Source organism: Cololabis saira, chromosome 20, assembly GCF_033807715.1.
Source record: "Cololabis saira isolate AMF1-May2022 chromosome 20, fColSai1.1, whole genome shotgun sequence".
Lineage (NCBI taxonomy): Eukaryota > Metazoa > Chordata > Actinopteri > Beloniformes > Belonidae > Cololabis > Cololabis saira.
In genome coordinates, this window is record NC_084606.1 from 34,849,175 (window position 1) to 34,868,366 (window position 19,192).

A 19,192-nucleotide genomic window follows, 5' to 3' on the forward strand; every position below is an offset into this window, starting at 1 on the left:
AATAATAATAATAATAATAATAATAATAATAATGATAATAATAATAATAATAATAATAATAATAATAATAATAATAATAATAATAATAATAATAATAATAATAATCATATGCTGTAACAATGCATCTTTCAATAACCATATCTACCTCATACTGCTACACCTTTCACTTTAAAAAAATGTATATATGTTAATAAGAGCTGTCATTTGTCTATTTACTGTACAGTGAGCGAAAATAACCGAGTCAAATTCCCTCTGTTGTTTGACCTGACTTGGCCAATAAACCTGATTCTGATTCTGATGTATATTTATATTTATATGAATATACCACTGATTTGCACTTGCAATTTAATGCTACTCTTGCTCATTTGGTTAGATATCAACTGCATGTTAGTGGCTCTTTACAATGCCAATAAAGTAATCAAAGACTAAACTAATCTTAACAGTCAATCTACAACATAACGTCCTTTTCGCCATCTTGATTTTGTTTAAAAAAGTTGAAAAAAGTGGCTATGTATTTTGTTTTTCGAGAAACAGAATATTATTTGTTCCTAAACTACTATATATAAACATATATATGTGTGTATATTTTCATTAAAAAAGAGCAACACACTTTTATTTCTTCAGAATGATTAAACCTTAAACGAAAACAAACGATACCGGAAGTGGGTATGAGTGCATCTTCTTGTACGAGTGCTGCTCCTTTTCGGGGGCGTTTTTAACAGGGTGTATCCGCTGTCAGGGAATCAGGAAACTCGTACGTATTCACGTCTGCTCCTCCTTAGATTGTGTTTTTTCTTCTTGGTTCTGTGTGTGCTTGTGGTTCTGGTTGTGAGTAGACATCTCTAGTTCGGGCTCCAGCAGCAGCAGCTGGTCCTCGTCCATCCATGGCTAATTCAACGACTGTTACCAGTAAGTTCAGACACGTTTTTGTGTTTTTACTTTATATGTGAATGAGTTTTTGTTGTCAGGGTCAGGTTCAGGTTCGACGCTTTATGGCATTAAACTCATCTGCTTCAAAGTTTACTGTCATTTCTATCGTGATTTATATTGTTTAAGTAACTGTAAGTTTATTTGTGAACTTGCCATGGTTTCTGAGAAGAAGTCAGATTCATCCTCACTCATACAAATGTCAATATATTAACGGCAGCAAATTCTCCAATAAATGTCGTCTTTCCACTTTGATTCATCCCCGTATATTAAATTCAGTTTTTTTCTCTCTTATTGAAAGTGACATTTAGCTCTTTTTATTACATTTAAACTATAATTCCATGACTCTTATGGTACTTTTCAGATGCAGTGAACTTGTTTGGAGCTGTTTAGTTTCCTATCAGAAAGTGTGTCTGCCCCTAATTTGATAAATACGTTATTTTAAAATAAAAACAAAACGAACTACTTCAGTTTCTTAGCTGATATGCCTTTTTTTTTTAATTTAAATAATCTTAAAAGCATGTATTTGCAAGCTTGGAATGAGCTACAACACATACTCAACTTGAAATATTTACCCTCCCTCGTGTTCAAACATATGTTAAAATCAGTTGTTTTTTTTAATCAAGTGCCATTATTTGTCATGGATTCTTTTTAGCTTTCTGATCCTTGTATGTTTTATGTTTGTTTGTTTCTGGTTTTGATATGTTTTTATTTTTTTGTAAAGTTACTTGTCCTTGTATGTATTTTCTTTTTATATGAAACTGAATTTATTTTTCTGCTGCCATCTTGACCAGGACTCCCTGGAAGAAGAGATATTGTATCTCAATGGGACTTTCCTAAATAAAGGATAAAAAAAAATAATGCATTGAGGTTTTAGGACTGCAGATGTCTGTCTGAAGGAGTTATAAATATAACATTTTAAGCAGGTTAGTTCAGCTGATGGTCTCCCTAACCTTTCAAACCACAGCACGTCTCCATTTTCCATGGCTTTGCAGGAGTCTGGCTTTGTAAAGGCTCGGCGTGAATCTGCATGCTCATCCAGATATATATCATTCACCCAGTTCATTTGTGTACAGTAGCAATGGAAAAATGTGATCCTTTTGTGTGTGTGCGTGCGTGTGTTTGTATAAAGGATAGGTTTACGTCTGGCGTGGTCTCTGTTGCAGGCTGAGGAATAAGGGAAAATGAGGAACAAAACTTTGCTCTTGTACTTGGATGAAACTTGCCAGCACACATGCAAAGAAAGTCCTGTGAAGATGATGGGCTGTAAGCACATACAGGACTGTCTCAGAAAATTACAATATTGTGATTTTCTGTAATGCAATTACAAAAACAAAAATGTCATACATTCTGGATTCATCACAAATCAACTGAAATATTGCAAGCCTTTTATTATTTTAATATTGCTGATCATGGCTTACAGCTTAAGAAAACTCAAATATCCTATCTCAAAAAATTAGAATATTCTGGGAATCTTAATCTTAAACTGTAAGCCATAATCAGCAATATTAAAATAATAAAAGGCTTGCAATATTTCAGTTGATTTGTAATGAATCCAGTGTGTATGACATTTTTGTTTTTTTTTAAATTGCATTACAGAAAATAAAGAACTTTATCACAATATTCTAATTTTCTGAGACAGTCCTGTATAGGGCAAACAACGTAAGCTGTGAATCACTGACTGGTTTAAAGAAGAAGTAGGTGTAAGACTAAAGCCAGAACTCGTTGGATCCTTCCAGCATGATGCATTGTATACTTTCAGGTAGCTTTGAACCATTTTGACAGGTAAACCCAAGTTCAGGTCAGAAGAGTCTTCCTCTCTGCAGTCAGTTTCCTGAGTGTAGGGAAATGATGAACTGCACATGGACAGAACCTTTTATATCCCATCCGATCTTCAAGGCAGTAGATGCATAGTTTCAGTCAGCTAGAAGCGTTTTAATTAGTCATTTCCCCAACAGGCATGAATAAATATTCTTGACTTTATAGTCATGTGAGGAGTTCCTTTTTCTGATGTCATTTGCATCCTTTGGGCCTAAAGTCAGTCTCTCCCAAAGTTTGAGTTTTATGTGTGCAAGGCTCTTCTTGCGAAATTGCATGTTAAGGGTCAGGAGTTAAAGTCCGGCCAACCAACTCTGATTCTTTATCTTTAATCCCTTTTCACAAACTCACAGCGATTATTGCTCAGTTTGCAGAAACGTGCCATGGGGAAGCTTAGATCGACTGTTATTTTTGGGTTAATTTAAGTCCATAAACACCGAAACCGCTGCCCAGACACATTTATTTCTGTGTCATAAGTTCCCCTGCTGACAGCAAGGACGAACGCGAACATCCCCTTTCCTGAGATGCTTTTTTGGCGTCGCAGTGGCCAAAGGATTTGGCCAGCAAAGCCCAATCTCTCCTGCATACTTTCTAAAGACCCGGAAAAGCCCTGAGTCTTTGATTTTTGTCAGTTACTTTAAACAATAACAGTCTCCCTTTTGTGTATTTTTACAGCAATTGATTTGGTGTCTCTCTTCGAGTGAGGCTGTTAAGACTGAAATAATCTTCAGGCGGGGAGAACTTCTCACCAGTAAATCCAAATAAAGCTGCAGGAAATTGAGCGAGCCGAACGGTAACGCTGTCATATCGATCCCGCACTCGACTCCGAACGATGCTTCAACTGGAGAGTTTGGAGTTTTTGCTACACGGAAATACCACGTCTCGTTGAGTGTTAGGAAGGGGATTACCTCAAATCACAGTAAATGTTATTCGGCTTAAACTGGGAGATGGCCATCTTTTTGTAAATTCTCTCTTTGCTTTGGAGGAAAGTTGAAGTGGTTTATTTATTTGCTGCAATCCTCTGTAGTCTGGATCTGTTGCTGAATTGTTTTGGTTTCTCCTTTCATTCAGCTGGTTTCAGTATCTGTACAATTCACCCTTAAATAAGATCCAGAGAATCAACTTGGGCAGTGTGTTATGCAATGTTTTTACTCTGCTTTGATTCATCACGTGCGTGTTCTTGCGCACGCACTCTCCAGATCATCACACAGAGATACAAAACTTATTCTGTATTAATTGGACTTTTGAAAAATACAAATAATCCTGTAGTTATGATTTTATTCAGTCTGAGGCCCCGTTTACACGTAGCAAAAATGGTTGTGTTTTCATGCGTTTTGGCCGTTCGTTTACACGAAAACGGAGCTCAAAGTCACCAAAAACAATCATTTCTGAAAACTCAGTTTTCACATTTGCTTGTAAACGGAGGGAAATGGAGATTTAGGCTTAAGAACGTCACATTATGCAACAGAAACGTCACCAGCGTCATTTGTGCGACCTGTGTTTACAATTAGTTTGGCCACCGTCAATATTTTTTTGTATTTTACCTGTTTTATATTCTAAAGTCACACTTAAAATACTCCACTTCTCTGTCACTCCAAATGAAAGACTCTCGTTCCATCTTGGAAGTAACTGGCAGTCCAGGCTGATTTATGGTTCCGCGTTACACCAACGCAGACCCTACGGTGTAGGGTACGCGGCGACGTGCACCGTACGTAGGCTACGCCGTTGATTTAACGCAGAACCATATTATTCAGGCTTCACACGTGTCATTTGTTGATGGTTTTTTCCAGGATTCTGATTGGCTAGCATGACTTTATCTTCTCGTTACACTGCCCCCTGCAGGTTTGGATGCTCATAGCACCTTAACAGCTATTTATGAGGGTTCGTGTAAACAAGGGTATTTTTCAAAACGTAGAGGGGGAAATATCCGTTTTTGTAAATACTATGTGTAAATGTGGCCTCAGTCTTGAGGCAAAAGGTCATCATCTTGGTGGTGTTTTTTTTTTTTAGAAAATGTATTTATGTGAACCAGCAGATACTGAAAATGACTTAAAGTATTTTTCAAACAGCCCCACCCTCTTGTTCCTTAAAAAAAAGCTCAGTGGATGCAAAAGTGTTTTAAAGATGATATCTTGTGACCTCTTATTTTTAAACCCCAAAAGCTTCCTGAGGCGTTCACAAAACACCTTTTGTTTGTATTTGGTTTTAAGGGCTGGAGTTTACCTCTGTTTGGCTTCATAAGTAAAAAGAAAAGGGGTCAAATTTATTACTACAAACATCTCATGCTCCTACTGCCTTGATTTTAACCATCATATTCACTTGAACAACTCCAAAACTGGCGCAAAAGTAGTTTATTTAACGTTCCCAAGGCTCCAGTCTTGATATTTCCTCATCTGCCCCAAACAATTTTCATGAACAATCATACAATATCTTTCCAACCGCATTTCCTCTTGCTGTTTAAACAGTCTCATGAATCTCTGCTGATTGAGTTGGAGATTGGTGGGAATGTGCCAGGACAGTCTACCACTGGGCCGTCACCGTGGTCGTCTCTGGATACAAGCACATGGACACATTTGTTCACAAGGTGGTCAGCGAGCAGACAATGTTCAGTGTGTTCATTGTGATGCAGCGGGGAGACGGGGACAATGGCCGGGCACAACGGCCTGCACGCAGCGCTGTTCACATATTATGCATGCCTTCACGTACGGTTCCGTGGCGTGAGGATTTCATTAGATTCTGTCCTCCTGAACTTTGACTTCCATGTCCTACTGCGTCCCTTTCTTGTGTGTCTTTTTTTTTTTTCTCCTCTGACTTTTACTGTGTTGGGTACACGCTGATGTGAACAGGAATGCAGACAAAAGCCCTGTTGTGTGTTCTGCCGGAATGCTTTCACGTGACGCATGGACGGCAGGAGCCACGGAAGCGTCGCCTTTAGCTGACCACAAATCCCCGTCTGCCCTTTTGATTTCTGAAATCACCGAGGCATCAGGTCCGCGATGCACGGCGCAGGCCGCGCAAGTGGGGCGACGCGGCCTCCAGAGTGGAACGATAAAACCATTAAGGGCCAATCCCAATACACCCCCTACTTTCTACCACTAGCCCTAAAAAATGAGTAGGGCCCTTGTAATCTTCCCTAGGGATTGGGACACCACTTGCTACGTCACTGCGTGGTTCATGTTCGGGTACGTAGGCGACTGTGTAGTTACGTTTGCACAAACGTCACACCATATCAGGAAGGCCAGAGCCAAAAGCTGTTTTAATTTCCGCTGTAGCGCTGTTAATATGCCACTTTATTAAGTTTTAATATTTTTTCAGGCGTAAAAGTAACCGTTAAGATCCCCAACCTGAGCTCAGTTTATCCAAATAATGCCTGTTAAGAAATTTGATCCGATGTTTTCGGGGGATATCTAGAGCGGCCGGCTCGGGAGCTGATTTATGGTTCCGCGTTAAATCGACGCAGAGCCTACGGCGTAGGTTACGCGGCGACGCTCACCGTACGCAGCGCGTCGCCGCGTAACCTACGCCGCAGGCTCTGCGTTGGTGTAACGCGGAACCATAAATCAGCCTTTATTCTGGCGAGATCTGAAAAAACGAGCAAGCGAGTGATTATGAACATTCACTGAGTGAATATTATGAAAGTAAAATATATATTTCTCACTAGAAATGTAATCAAAACGCATTTTTATGCAGAAACTAACTCAAAATATTGATTTTATTCACTAAAAAATAAGAAATGTCCGCCATGTTTTTTCGTTTGATTCAGTCTGCGAATGATGACGAAAAGCATTCTGGGAAATTTTTCTAGCCCTCGGTCGGCGAGTCAGCATCTGAAATCCCTCGCTCTGAAGGGTTAGATTCATATTCACTAACCGTCGTTTTCCCCACTCCCCCTAGATGCAAAGAGGAATTGGGACACCGCTACCCTCACGGGAACACGCAAAATTTAGGGGTAGGACTGAAAACTAGGGCTAGGGGGGGATTGGGACTGGGCCTTAAACTTGAAATGAGACATTAGAACTGGTAAGGAGGGCGGCTGATTGAGAAGCGCTTGACTTAATTGGTCCAAAAAAAGGAACATGGACGCTCTGTCACCTCGCAGCTGATGGCGTTTTAAACCTCCTCAGCTGTTCAGAGCTGCATGCGTATGTTCCCCAAGACTCCCTTGATATCAAGTTACTATCACAGCCATCTATTGCATTTGTTTTCTTTGTCCTGCTGCAACCATATTAAAAAAAATGAATGAATGCTTTTGGCTCTCTTTCACCTCCTCCTCGTCGTCCAGCGTGGCAGGGCGAGAGAGAGACAAAAAAAAACATTTTAAAGCACACCTGTATTCACAGGCTTTTAGTTAAAGATTTGCAAATGAATGACTTGCTTGACTACTAGCTCCCCTGTGTCTTTAACCTTGTGAGCCTCTCTCTGTGAAAGGTGCTGTACAAATCAAGTTTACTTACTTGCAGATAATGGAAATAACGGAGCTGGAAAGGCTGGACCCCACCCGGACTACACGGCCTTCGTTCTGGTGCCGGTTTTCTTCCTGCTGGGCCTGCTGGGGGTGGTGATCTGCCACGTGTTGAAGAGGAAGGGCTACCGCTGCACCACGGCCCAGGAGGATGAAGACCAGATCGAGGACGAATACAAGGATCCTGAGCTGGGTGGAGGTAAGTGGACATGGGTCACATACGTCACACCATATCAGGAAGCCCAGAGCTAGAAGCTGTTTTAATTTCAGCTGTAGCCCTGTTAATATGCCACTTTATTAAGTTTTAATATTTTTTCAGGCGTAAAAGTAACCGTTAAGATCCTCAACCTGGGCTCAGTTTATCCAAATAACGCCTGTTAAGAAATTTGATCCGACGTTTTTTGGGATGAAAACAGCCTGCCGGCTCGGGAGCTGATTTATGGTTCCGCGTTACACCAACGCAGAGCCTACGGCGTACGGCGCGTGTTGTTGCGTAACCTACGCCGTAGGCTCTGCGTTGGTGTAACGCGGAACCATAAATCAGCCTTTATTCTGGTGAGGTCTTCGCGAACAACGGGCAAACGAGTGATTATGTACATTCACTGAGTGAATATTATGAAAGTAAAATATGTATTTCTCGCTAGAAATGTAATCAAAATGCATTTTTATGCAGAAACTAACTCAAAATATTGATTTTATTCACTAAAAAATAAGAAATGTCTGCAAATGTTTTTTTTTTTATTTATTCAGTCTGCAAATGACGACAAAAAACAATTTCTCTGGCCCTCGCTCGCAAAGTCAGCATCGGAAAACCCTCGCTCTGTAGGGACAGATTCATAACCACTAGCCCTCGATATGTGCACTCCCCCTAGATGGAAAGAGGAATTGGGACACCACGACCCTCACGGGAATGCGCAAAATTTAGGGGTAGTGCTGAAACGTAGGGATAGTGGGTGTATTGGGACTGGGCCTTTAACAGACACTTGGATTTGTTGTTACGTAAAGAAACTGTCAGCTCACTCGTCCTGTGTGTTTAGATCCTTTGTCATTGGCTTTATAGAGAGAACACACCTTAGTTCATTGTTCAGCCAGGTTCAGATTAATCTAATTAGGCCTGAAGGAACAATGACATTTTCTTGGCAGTAATCAGCAACTAAAAACAGTTCTGGGAGATAAATTCCTTCCATTTAATGGACAGAACAGGAAAGCAGTACGTTTGAGAATTCCCTGGAGCTACTGGGTTTTCTCTGAATTTTCTTCATTGGCTAATTATTCCTTGTGTTTTGAAGACTTTTTTTTTACTGGGATTATTCAGTCACACCATACCATTGAAATCATGCTGGGGAGTGTTTTAGTGATGCTGACTCAAACACCTGCTAATGTTGCACACTTGTACAAGGCCTTGGATGTTCAGGCCTTTAGACTCCGCAGCCCTGTCCATCCTGAGAGAAATACACAAAGAAATGCATGTCTGCTCCAATCACCCAAACTGCTAATACTGCACATTTCTACGGGTTGGGAGCACAAGTACCATGAAACTGTTTTGTGGCTCCAGTTTCACTGTTTTCTTGTAATAATTGGAGCTCCCTCCTAATTCGTTCAGCTCAGTGCTACCGTGCCCCCCCTCAGCTCAATGAATGACTATTCCTATGGTGCCACTTAAAGTGAACAGATTTTATGAGCCGTTACGGATATTAAACTTAAGACGAATGAGACAGAAAGGTGAGAATAAAACACTGAATATTTCTTACCTCTGAGGGAGGGAAAAAAATGATATTTCCTTTCAGGGAAAATAAAGGGCTACATGGGGAAAACTGTCAAAATGTAGCTCAACTCCCCACAATGTCATAGAACAAGACCTTTTTCTTCCTTTCTCAGGCAGGCAAATTAAGCAACAATAAGATTTATGTCATTATGCTGAACTGGTTTCTCCAATTAAATTCTATCTGATAATGAATGGCCTTAAATTCCACTTTATGTGGCATTAAATGGGGTCATTTTGTCCTTGAAAGCACTAATTTGGGCATTTTTAAAATGAGTACCAACTCTGAAACGTTGGAGTTGTTGAAGTCTGTAAGGGTTCAGAGTACATGCGACATATCAAGCCACTATAACAGAGATTGCGCTATAAAGATGCATGTAAGTCCTTCTTTTTTTTTCTGTCTCCACTCTCCAGTTGTGCATTTGCAATGATTCCACAAAGTGTGTACTTTCACAAAGCATTATGGTATTCTGAAGACAGCGAACTATCCCTCACTCTCCCTGTGATATATGTTTTTTTTCTTTTTTCATGATTGATTTCATCATCTCATGCCACTATTACTCTTTTAGCGCCCTCCTTTCACCCCTGTATTGCCTCTGTTCCTGCACACGACACCCAGGCGTTGCTTAACACCACACATAAATGTATCTGGAGCTTCAACAGATGCACATATTTGTAGAAAGAAAACACGTATAGACATGGGATCAGAAAACGATAAACTCACAGAAAGTTAGCAATTCTCAGCTCACCACCACTTGGTGGCATAATATTGGGGCGAAGCTAGTGGACGTTGGATAATAAAATGGCAATATTATCGGCTTTGATTACATTGGTGTATTTATTTCACTCACACATACATTCATATATTTTAATGCAGCGTTACTTTCAGTTTGGCATAGAGTGACGAGTGGGTGCTCCTTTATAGTGCCCTGGGAATGGAAAACATTCTCATTCTATCGCCTCTCCAGGGGTGCCCCAAGGCTCGGTACTTGGGCCCCTTCTCGTTGCCGTTACCTCTTTGGGCCAGATTATTCAGTCACATGGCTCCTTATGTGACTGCTATGCAGATGATACACAACTCTACATGTAATTCCCACTAGATGCCCCCTAAGATTGTCCCGATCAGGATTTTTAACTCCCGATCCCGATCACTTGAGTTTGAGTATCTGCCGATCCCGATTTTTCCCGATACGATCACTTTTTTTGGCTCCCGATACATTTCCGATACTTTTTCCCGATCAGATACATTTTGGCAATGAATTAAAAAAAGAAAAAAGAAAAAAGAGGAGTAAAACTCAAGTTATCCAAAGCTTCTTTTCTTGTCCATTGGAGAACAACATGGACATTTATTTCAACAAAGCTTATCAGCTCTGGTACCACAAAATGTAAAAACATGAAATTGTAAACTAAAACAAAAAGTGCAGGATAGTGCAATAACAAAAATAAATAAATTTAACTTCAAAAGAGGTAGTTGAATGACATCCAGTCAAACTCACAAACACAAGAAAATTAAAATACGTTTTGGCTTAACCTTAGTGCAACATTCTGAATGGCATGACATGAATAGCAGCAGCTTAATGCAACATGAACATATATAAAATTTCACAATTCAAACATGTAAACCATGTTAGTTTCGCTTGCGGGTCGACGGCCGGAAGTGACGTTAAATGCAACGATATATAAAACGCTATAATATATATTAAAAACATTAATAACTAGCTATGTCCCGATACTTTTTTGGCCAATACCGATGTTTTGAAAATGCCGTGATCGGGCCCGATCGATCGGGACGACACTAATTCCCCCACAATCTCTGCACAAATCTCATCTTGCCTCTCTGGTCCATCTGCGTGAGTGATCACCACCCTCAGCTTAACATGTCTAAGACTGAAGCCCCGGCCACCAGTCAGCACTTTGGCACATCATGTTTGATCCCAATCATTTCGTATCGATTCTGCCTCATTCTGTCATACAAATATGAAACATTTCAAACTCTTGCTTTGCCTTCTTTGCTTTACAGCACTGCATGTACTGAAAAATTGCAACCGTGTTAAACACGAACCCATTTTCAACACCACATTCTTTCTGAGACTGTGAAGCTGTTGGAAATTTAAGGGTGCTGAAGTCTTAAAGGAGACATTATGTCCCTTTTTAACAAGCTGACACAATTTCTTTCGCTTCCAATGAAACGTCTGTGCCATGGCTTGCTGAAAATAGCACAGATACAGAAAACATCTTCCTTTTCAACTACACATTTAAACTTTCAACTCAATTTCATTCCACTTCTCTTTTTTGAGGAGTTTTCCTCTTTTCAGATTTGATCTACAGTAGCCTACATCTTCACCGTTTGTCTTCAAAGTACAGAAAAGGCAGCATGATGTGAAGTTTTTAGTTGGAGATAAAAAAAAATTGGTTGTTGGAAAAATCTGCTCCAATCTGGGTCTGTGATGTCACAGTACCCTGCAAATCTGAACTGCTCACTTCACATTTTACGCTCAGACTCCAACAAGGTCTGAAGCAGAGTCACACAGCAAAAATCCCATCTAAGTGTTCTGATCTCATACAGTATAAAAAGAGAGGATGAATATACTGTAAAAACATACCAATACTTATCATAAACTTGGGAATGGGTCGATTAGGAGACTGGGCCTGACTCCTACTTATTCTAAGATGTTCTCTTTATGATAAGTTTTGATGTACTTTGTGTTTTTACAGTATATTCGTCCTCTCTTTTTATACTGTATGAGATCAGAACACTTTTAAATTGATTGCTAAGATTGACACTTTACAGGTATAATCATCCTCCCTTTCTAATGATTATACTTTTGGATCCGATGGTCATTGATTGATGTATTTGATGCATGCACTTTGTGGATGTTGTCTCTTTTTCCCTGTGTTTTGGTGATGCTTACTGACTGCACTTCGGTATGTGACCTTGTTTGAATGTGCTCAGGTTAGGGCTGGGCGATATGGACCAAAAGTCATATCTCGATATTTTCTAGCTGAATGGCGATACTCGATATATATCGATATTTTTTTCTGTGCCATAATTGGGGTTTCCCCCAAAGCATTATAGCATAGCATCTCTGTTAGCATCTCTGTTAGCTTTTTTTTTCTGAGGCAAACCCTTAAAAAAACAGTCAGTTTTAATACAAAGCCTCGGGCCAAATGTCTCACAGGTTCCTTTATTAACAGATGTCTGCACAATATCAAAATGTATAAAACAAATGAAATAAAAACTGCCTGCATATATAGAATAAAAATGCTTCTTGAATAAAATAAAACAAATATCCCTTTCCTGCATAACAATTAAAGGAGCTTGAGGCTCCTTTTAAGAAATGAGACTCTCTAGCGCCACCCTTCACCACGACGGCCGTTGGGGGTACTGCAGCCAACAGTGAAGCCGGCACGGGAGAACGGGGAGAACGTGCATGCAGCGTCATGTGACGTCACATCCACAGCCCAGCGTGGGAAATTCGGGACCAAATTGCAGCACATTTTGCAGCACACAGCCTGTTCAAGGCAAAGGAGAGATACACTAGAGGGCTCATTCTTTTGGGTTTGGAACGCTTCATCTGACATTATTACTAGAAAACTTAAAATGTATACGGATTTTTTTCATAAATCTTGCCACAATCCGGCCTCAAGCTCCTTTTAAATTAAAATACACTGTGCAATTAATACAATGTAGACAGTAACAGGCAGACTTTTCCACTGAGGTTGACAGTTGTGCAAATAACAAAACATTTGTGCAAATCTCAAATAAAACATTCAAGTCAATTTGTCACAAAATAAGCTATATCAAAATCATAAAAAAAAATAAAAAATTAAATCGATATAAACGATATTGTCTCGTACCATATCGCGTTTGAAAATATATCGATATATATTAAAATCTCGATATATCGCCCAGCCCTAGCTCAGGTGTTTATGAATGATTATGTGGCGGTGCCTGATTGGACCACCAGCCTTTAATAGACAAGCTCTTGTTCCGAACTGTTTGATGCCCTGAAAAAGGTCTATGACCGAAACGTTGGCCCAATAAAACACAAGTACGGTGAGAAGAAGGTGTGTGGGAGTTTTCCTTTTTCATAATAGACTCCAACAAGGTGAAACGGTTGTCATATGTTTTAGATGCTACAACACATGTCGTCAATCACAGAGTATTTGGGGGGATTTTTCCCCCCCCCGGATTAGTTTTCCAAACAAATCCTCATCTTGTGTGATGCCCCCTCCCCCCCATGTTTCCAGTGATGAGGAAGTGAGAGGCAAGGTCAGAAGTAAAGCAAAGTCTGTTGACTTTCACCTGGCCTCGAGTCCTTGCAGACGGCGGCTACATTCCTGAGCGTAATGAGCTGGTGCATGCAGACGATGATGACAACAACAAACTGGTGTGACTTGAAACCAGGAGTCGTCAGTGTTTACTCGATTGGTTGTATGAATTTCCATTGGAGAGGTGTTTGTTTTACCAGACACTTCTGTGCCTGTTTAGAAGTGGGTTGGGATTTTTCACTGATGAGGAAATCTTTCAACACCCCCCACCTACAACTCGCCCCCTGGCGTAACGGTCGCTAAAGTCATGAGCTGCTACTAACAGTGTATTTCTCGTGAGGTCACTTCTAAATTTAGTCCTATTTCTCTAGGGGGAGAAAACTCCCCCTTGTTTTGTTTGTCTGTTTAAGGCGTGCACAGGAGACTAACCGTAAAACCGTCTGTCATTTGTGCTCAGACTCAACGAGATGTTTATATATTGAGGTGAAACAGAGAGAAATCCCTGCTCAATGCCGGGTTGACTTTACTCTGTGATGACTGTGGTTTTTTCTTTCTGACCTGAGCCCAACTTCCTCAGTTTTCCATGTTTTGCCACTATTATTATTATTGTTATTAGGGCACGAGCACTTACAGTGCGAAGGCCCTATTGTATCTGTAGGAATCTTTCTTTCTTTCTTTCTTTCTTTCTTTCTTTCTTTCTTTCTTTCTTTCTTTCTTTCTTTCTTTCTTTCTTTCTTTCTTTCTTTCTTTCTTTCTTTCTTTCTTTCTTTCTTTCTTTCTTTCTTTCTTTCTTTCTTTCTTTCTTTCTTTCTTTCTTTCTTTCTTGCAGGCTTATTTCTTTCTTTCTTTCTTTCTTTCTTTCTTTCTTTCTTTCTTGCAGGCTTATTTCTTTCTTTCTTTCTTGCAGGCTTATTTCTTTCTTTTTTTCTTTCTTTCTGGCTCCTTTCTTTCTTTCTTTCTTTCTTTCTTTCTTTCTTTCTTTTTCGGCTCATTTCTTTCCTTCTTTCTTTCTTTTTCGGCTCATTTCTTTCTTTCTTTCTTTCTTTCTTTCTTGCAGGCTTATTTCTTTCTTTCTTTTTTTCTTTCTTTCTTTCTTTCTTGCAGGCTTATTTCTTTCTTTCTTTTTTTCTTTCTTTCTTTTTTTCTTTCTTTCTTTCTTTCTTGCAGGCTTATTTCTTTCTTTCTTTCTTTTTTCTTTCTTTCTTTCTTTCTTTCTTTCTTTCTTGCAGGCTTATTTCTTTCTTTTTTTCTTTCTTTCTGGCTCCTTTCTTTCTTTCTTTCTTTCTTTCTTTCTTTCTTTCTTTCTTTCTTTCTTTCTTTCTTTCTTTCTTTCTTTCTTTCTTTTTCGGCTCATTTCTTTCTTTCTTTCTTTCTTTTTCGGCTCATTTCTTTCCTTCTTTCTTTCTTTCTTTTTCGGCTCATTTCTTTCTTTCTTTCTTTCTTTCTTTCTTTCTTTCTTTTTCGGCTCATTTCTTTCTTTCTTTCTTTCTTTTTCGGCTCATTTCTTTCTTTCTTTCTTTCTTTCTTTCTTTTTCGGCTCATTTCTTTCTTTCTTTCTTTCTTTCTTTTTCGGCTCATTTCTTTCTTTCTTTTCTTTTTCGGCTCATTTCTTTCTTTCTTTTCTTTTTCGGCTCATTTCTTTCTTTCTTTCTTTCTTTCTTTCTTTCTTTCTTTCTTTCTTTCTTTCTTTCTTTTTCGGCTCATTTCTTTCTTTCTTTCTTTCTTTTTCGGCTCATTTCTTTCTTTCTTGCTTTCTTTCTTTCTTTCTTTCTTTTCTTTTTCGGCTCATTTCTTTCTTCAACTTCTTCAACTTCCTCAGTTTTCCATGTTTTGCTTTTCTTTTCTCCACTTTTTTTGTTTCTGGGAGTAACTCTTGCGCAGCAGTTTTGGCATCACTGTTTGACTCTCATAAGTATGAGAAATGTTGAGATTAAAAGAAGTGCACCGCTGACACGGTGCTGTGAGAACTGGTGGGACTTTGGGCTGTAATTCCCACTCGTTTGTTAGATTACAACTTTTCACATTGCCTATCATGCTTTAGTTATTTCCCATGTCGACTTAAACCTCTGAACCCCCGCCGGTGGAGCATGTTAAGTGGAGAACTGAAGCTGTTATCTCTCACACCCACACTCCCACCCACCATATGTTGAAACAAAGGTTGCACGTTGCTTTTGTGTTCGTCCACTCTCCCGGTGATCAGGTTTCCTCTCTGCTTCTTCCCGTTTCACCCGACACGCAGCTCAAACGGACGTCTTTGTGCAGTGCACGCTGATGATCATGTATATTGCGGCGAGGGATGCCTGGGAATATGATTTAGGTTTATCAGAAATGAGGAAAGTCGAAGGAAGCGAGCGGTCAACGGGAAACTCCACATAAGGGTGTGCCGACTGGAAGGCCAGCAGTCAAGGATTGCACATTTTCTGCATTTCTGCTGTCACCCATTGATTTATTAAGTAAAAGCTTACAGCTTCAGAACTTTACCAGATGAAGGCGGATTTTTCTTCAGGATATTTACGCCAGATTGATAGTAAGAACTATGTGTGATCATAAAACCAGTAAAAGCTTTTCCTTACACTCGTATATAGGGCTGGGGATCGATTCAAATGTCAAGAATCGATTCCGATTCTTAAGATTCAGAATTGATTATCAAGATTCGATTCGATTCCGATATTGATTTGGGTTAGTGTTATTAAAACTGTTTTATGAGCTGTTGCATGAATTATATGACTGTAGTTATGCAAAATATTACTACTAGTATTGAGATTCAACAGCAAGTATTGCAGCTAATGATGCTGTAAGGACCAATCAGCTCCCAGAATGCTGATAGAACTGCTTTCAGAAACATCACGTGGGTCAGAATTACCAAACAGATCCAGGGAGGAAACAGAGACGGATGAAATCGGTTTTATTTTTTCCCACATTCCGTTTTTATTTGTTCCATTTTGGGTCTATTTTGGTTTTAAATTTTTGAGCACTTGGTTTTTAGCATTTTTTGCAAATGTAACCCCAAGACAGTATATAAAGTAATGAAATATAGACAATTTATGCAATTATAACCTAACACTTTAATGTTTTCATACCTTTAAACATATGTAAAGGCAAAAACATGGCACCAGTTATTCTCGTGTCCAACAAAACATTCCTTTTTTGGGGATAAACAAAAAAATAACCAAAAGTTGTAATGTAATGATGAAAAAGAAAATACATAAATAAATAAAATTAAAAAAAAACAACCAAAAATTTAAAAAAAAATCAATCTTTAGACATATGAATCGATTTTTAGGAATTAATATGAGAATCGATTTAGAATTGGGAAATTGATTTTTTTCAACACAGGCCTATTCCAGCAGCAATAATGGAGGATCCAACCAGTGCATTAGTAAACACCTTGTCTGAGGATGACACTTGACTGTTTTATTTCAACGATGCCACGAGTGGCATGACGCATCTCCAGCTTTCTCCCCGAACGCTGCTGCTTGACAGCAGCTCATTGTTTGGGTTGTCCATTCGGTTTTGCTCTCAGAGCTCTTATCAGTGCACTTTGGAGTTCAAGTTGCAACAAGAAGCCACTTTTCTCACCATGTTAAAATGTAAATGTTAGAGATGCCACGTGTCTGACCCGGTTGAGCAGAGGCCTCACGTATGCAGCGCTCGCGCAGCTGACTCAGCTTGGAACCCTGGACTGAGATCCATTGTTGTGTTTCCAGCTCCTCTTCCCCGCCATCATTTCCTGTCCCCGTATCTGTCCAAGATCACTAGAGCCACACAATCTTGAATGAAGATAAAAGATTACAGGTTGGCCATAAACCTGAGAAAAAATTTGATATTGTCACTAAAACAGAATGTTCATACAGAGCTGTCTCAGAAAATTAGAATATTGTGATTTTCTGTAATGCAATTACAAAAACCAAAATGTCATACATTCTGGATTCATTACAAATCAACTTAAATATTGCAAGTCTTTTATTATTTTAATATTGCTGATCATGGCTTACAGCTTAAGAACACTCAAATATCCTATCTCAAAAAATTTGAATATTCTGGGAATCTTTATCTTAAACTGTAAACCATAATCAGCAATATTAAAATAATAAAAGGCTTGCAATATTTCAGTTGATTTGTAATGAATCCAGAATGTATGACATTTTAGTTTTTTTAATTGCATTACAGAAAATAAAGAACTGCCAAAGAGCTCATGCCTTGTTTTTCCTGTTACTTAAATACTTTCAAGTTTGTTTGTTTTTTTCTTTAAAAAAAACATTTAATTTATGTTTCATAGACAATAAGTAAAAAAAGAGAGAGAATTCCCTGAAAAATGAAAACACATTTTTATAGTTTCCTACCTCTAGGCGGAGCTGCTGAGTTAACCATCAAGGTTCTTTTGTGCAGATTTAGTTCAGATGGAGATGAATGAAAATGATGGGGCTGGTACTGGATTGGCGGTTGGAACCCCGCTCCCCCAGTCATCTGTCGCTGTGTCCTTGGGCAAGACACTTCACCCTCCTTTGCTCCAGTGAGGGCCTGGCTGGTGTGTGAATGTGTATGAATGTTGGCAGGGATTGGCTGCCACGTTTCCGTCAGTCTGCCCCGGGGGCAGCTGTGGCTATATTTGTAGTTCACTACCAAGTATGAATGAGGAGTGAATGAATAATGGAACTGTTGTGAATGATTCAGAAATTACCACTATTATTATTATTAGGGCACGAGCACTTACAGTGCGAAGGCCCTATTGTATCTGTAGGATTCTTCTTTCTTTCTTTCTTTCTTTCTTTCTTTCTTTCTTTCTTTCTTTCTTTCTTTCTTTCTTTCTTTCTTTCTTTCTTTCTTTCTTTCTTTCTTTCTTTCTTTCTTTCTTTCTTTCTTTCTTTCTTTCTTTCTTTCTTTCTTTCTTTCTTTCTTTCTTTCTTTCTTTCTTTCTTTCCTTTTCGGCTCATTTCTTTCTTTCTTTCTTTCTTTCTTTTTCGGCTCCTTTCTTTCTTTCTTTCTTTCTTTCTTTTTCGGCTTCTTTCTTTCTTTCTTTCTTTCTTTCTTTTTCGGCTCATTGCTTTCTTTCTTTTTCGGCTCATTTCTTTCTTTTTCGGCTTCTTTCTTTCTTTCTTTCTTTCTTTCTTTCTTTCTTTTTCGGCTCATTGCTTTCTTTCTTTTTCGGCTCATTTCTTTCTTTCTTTCTTTCTTTCTTTCTTTCTTTCTTTCTTTCTTTCTTTCTTTCTTTCTTTCTTTCTTTCTTTCTTTCTTTCTTTTTTCGGCTCATTTCTTTCTTTCTTTTTTTCTTTTTCGGCTAATTTCTTTATTTTTCGGCTCATTTCTTTCTTTCTTTCTTTTTTCTTTTTCCGACAAAAGGAGGGCCTTTTTCCCCCCTAAACGTGCCCCAAAAGTCACCAAATTTTGCACGCAAGCCAGGGCTGGTGAAAAATATGATATTTAATGGTTTGCATTCATGGGCGTGGCCTAATGGCTCAACAGCGCCCCCTAGGATACTTCGTGCCTCAAGCCCCACAATACGGTTTGACGTACATGCACGAAAATCAGTACACACCTGTATCATGTCACAACTTAAAGAAAAGTCTGGCCGAAACCGAACAGGAAGTCGGCCATTTTGAATTAATCGTGTAATTTTGGTGCAATTTATGCCATTCCTTCGGCAGTTAATACGGTTGGAACCGTAACGTGCCCCCAGGTGTGTTATACATCAAAATGTGCGTCTCCATCCTGCGACAATGCGCATTACTTTTCTCTTTCAAAAGCGTTACCGTGGTGACGCTAGATGCCAAACAGCGCGCCCCCCCGTCTTCTGATTGGTGGATATCTGATAGTTCCTACTTTCTGCCATAACTTTTGAATGGTTTGACATAGAGAGTCGTGGGGGGTGTCATCCACTAAATGTTCAGGCCTGAAGAATCTACATCAAGTCATACAAGCTTCCACTGCAGCCTGAACGTGCACCAGGGTGC

At 39.2% G+C, this 19,192-nt stretch overlaps 1 protein-coding gene across 2 annotated transcripts in view; it reads left to right on the forward strand.

The window, feature by feature from the left end:
- The first annotated feature begins 741 nt into the window (after positions 1 to 741).
- The window catches only part of rell1 (RELT like 1), a 55,062-nt gene continuing 36,611 nt past the window's right edge, over positions 742 to 19,192 (forward strand). For both annotated transcript variants that reach the window (XM_061710349.1, XM_061710350.1), the window contains exons 1-2: positions 742 to 909; positions 7,206 to 7,406. In XM_061710349.1, the coding sequence (XP_061566333.1) occupies positions 885 to 909; positions 7,206 to 7,406 (226 nt within the window). In that variant the 5' untranslated portion in view covers positions 742 to 884. The remainder of the gene's footprint in view (positions 910 to 7,205; positions 7,407 to 19,192) is intronic.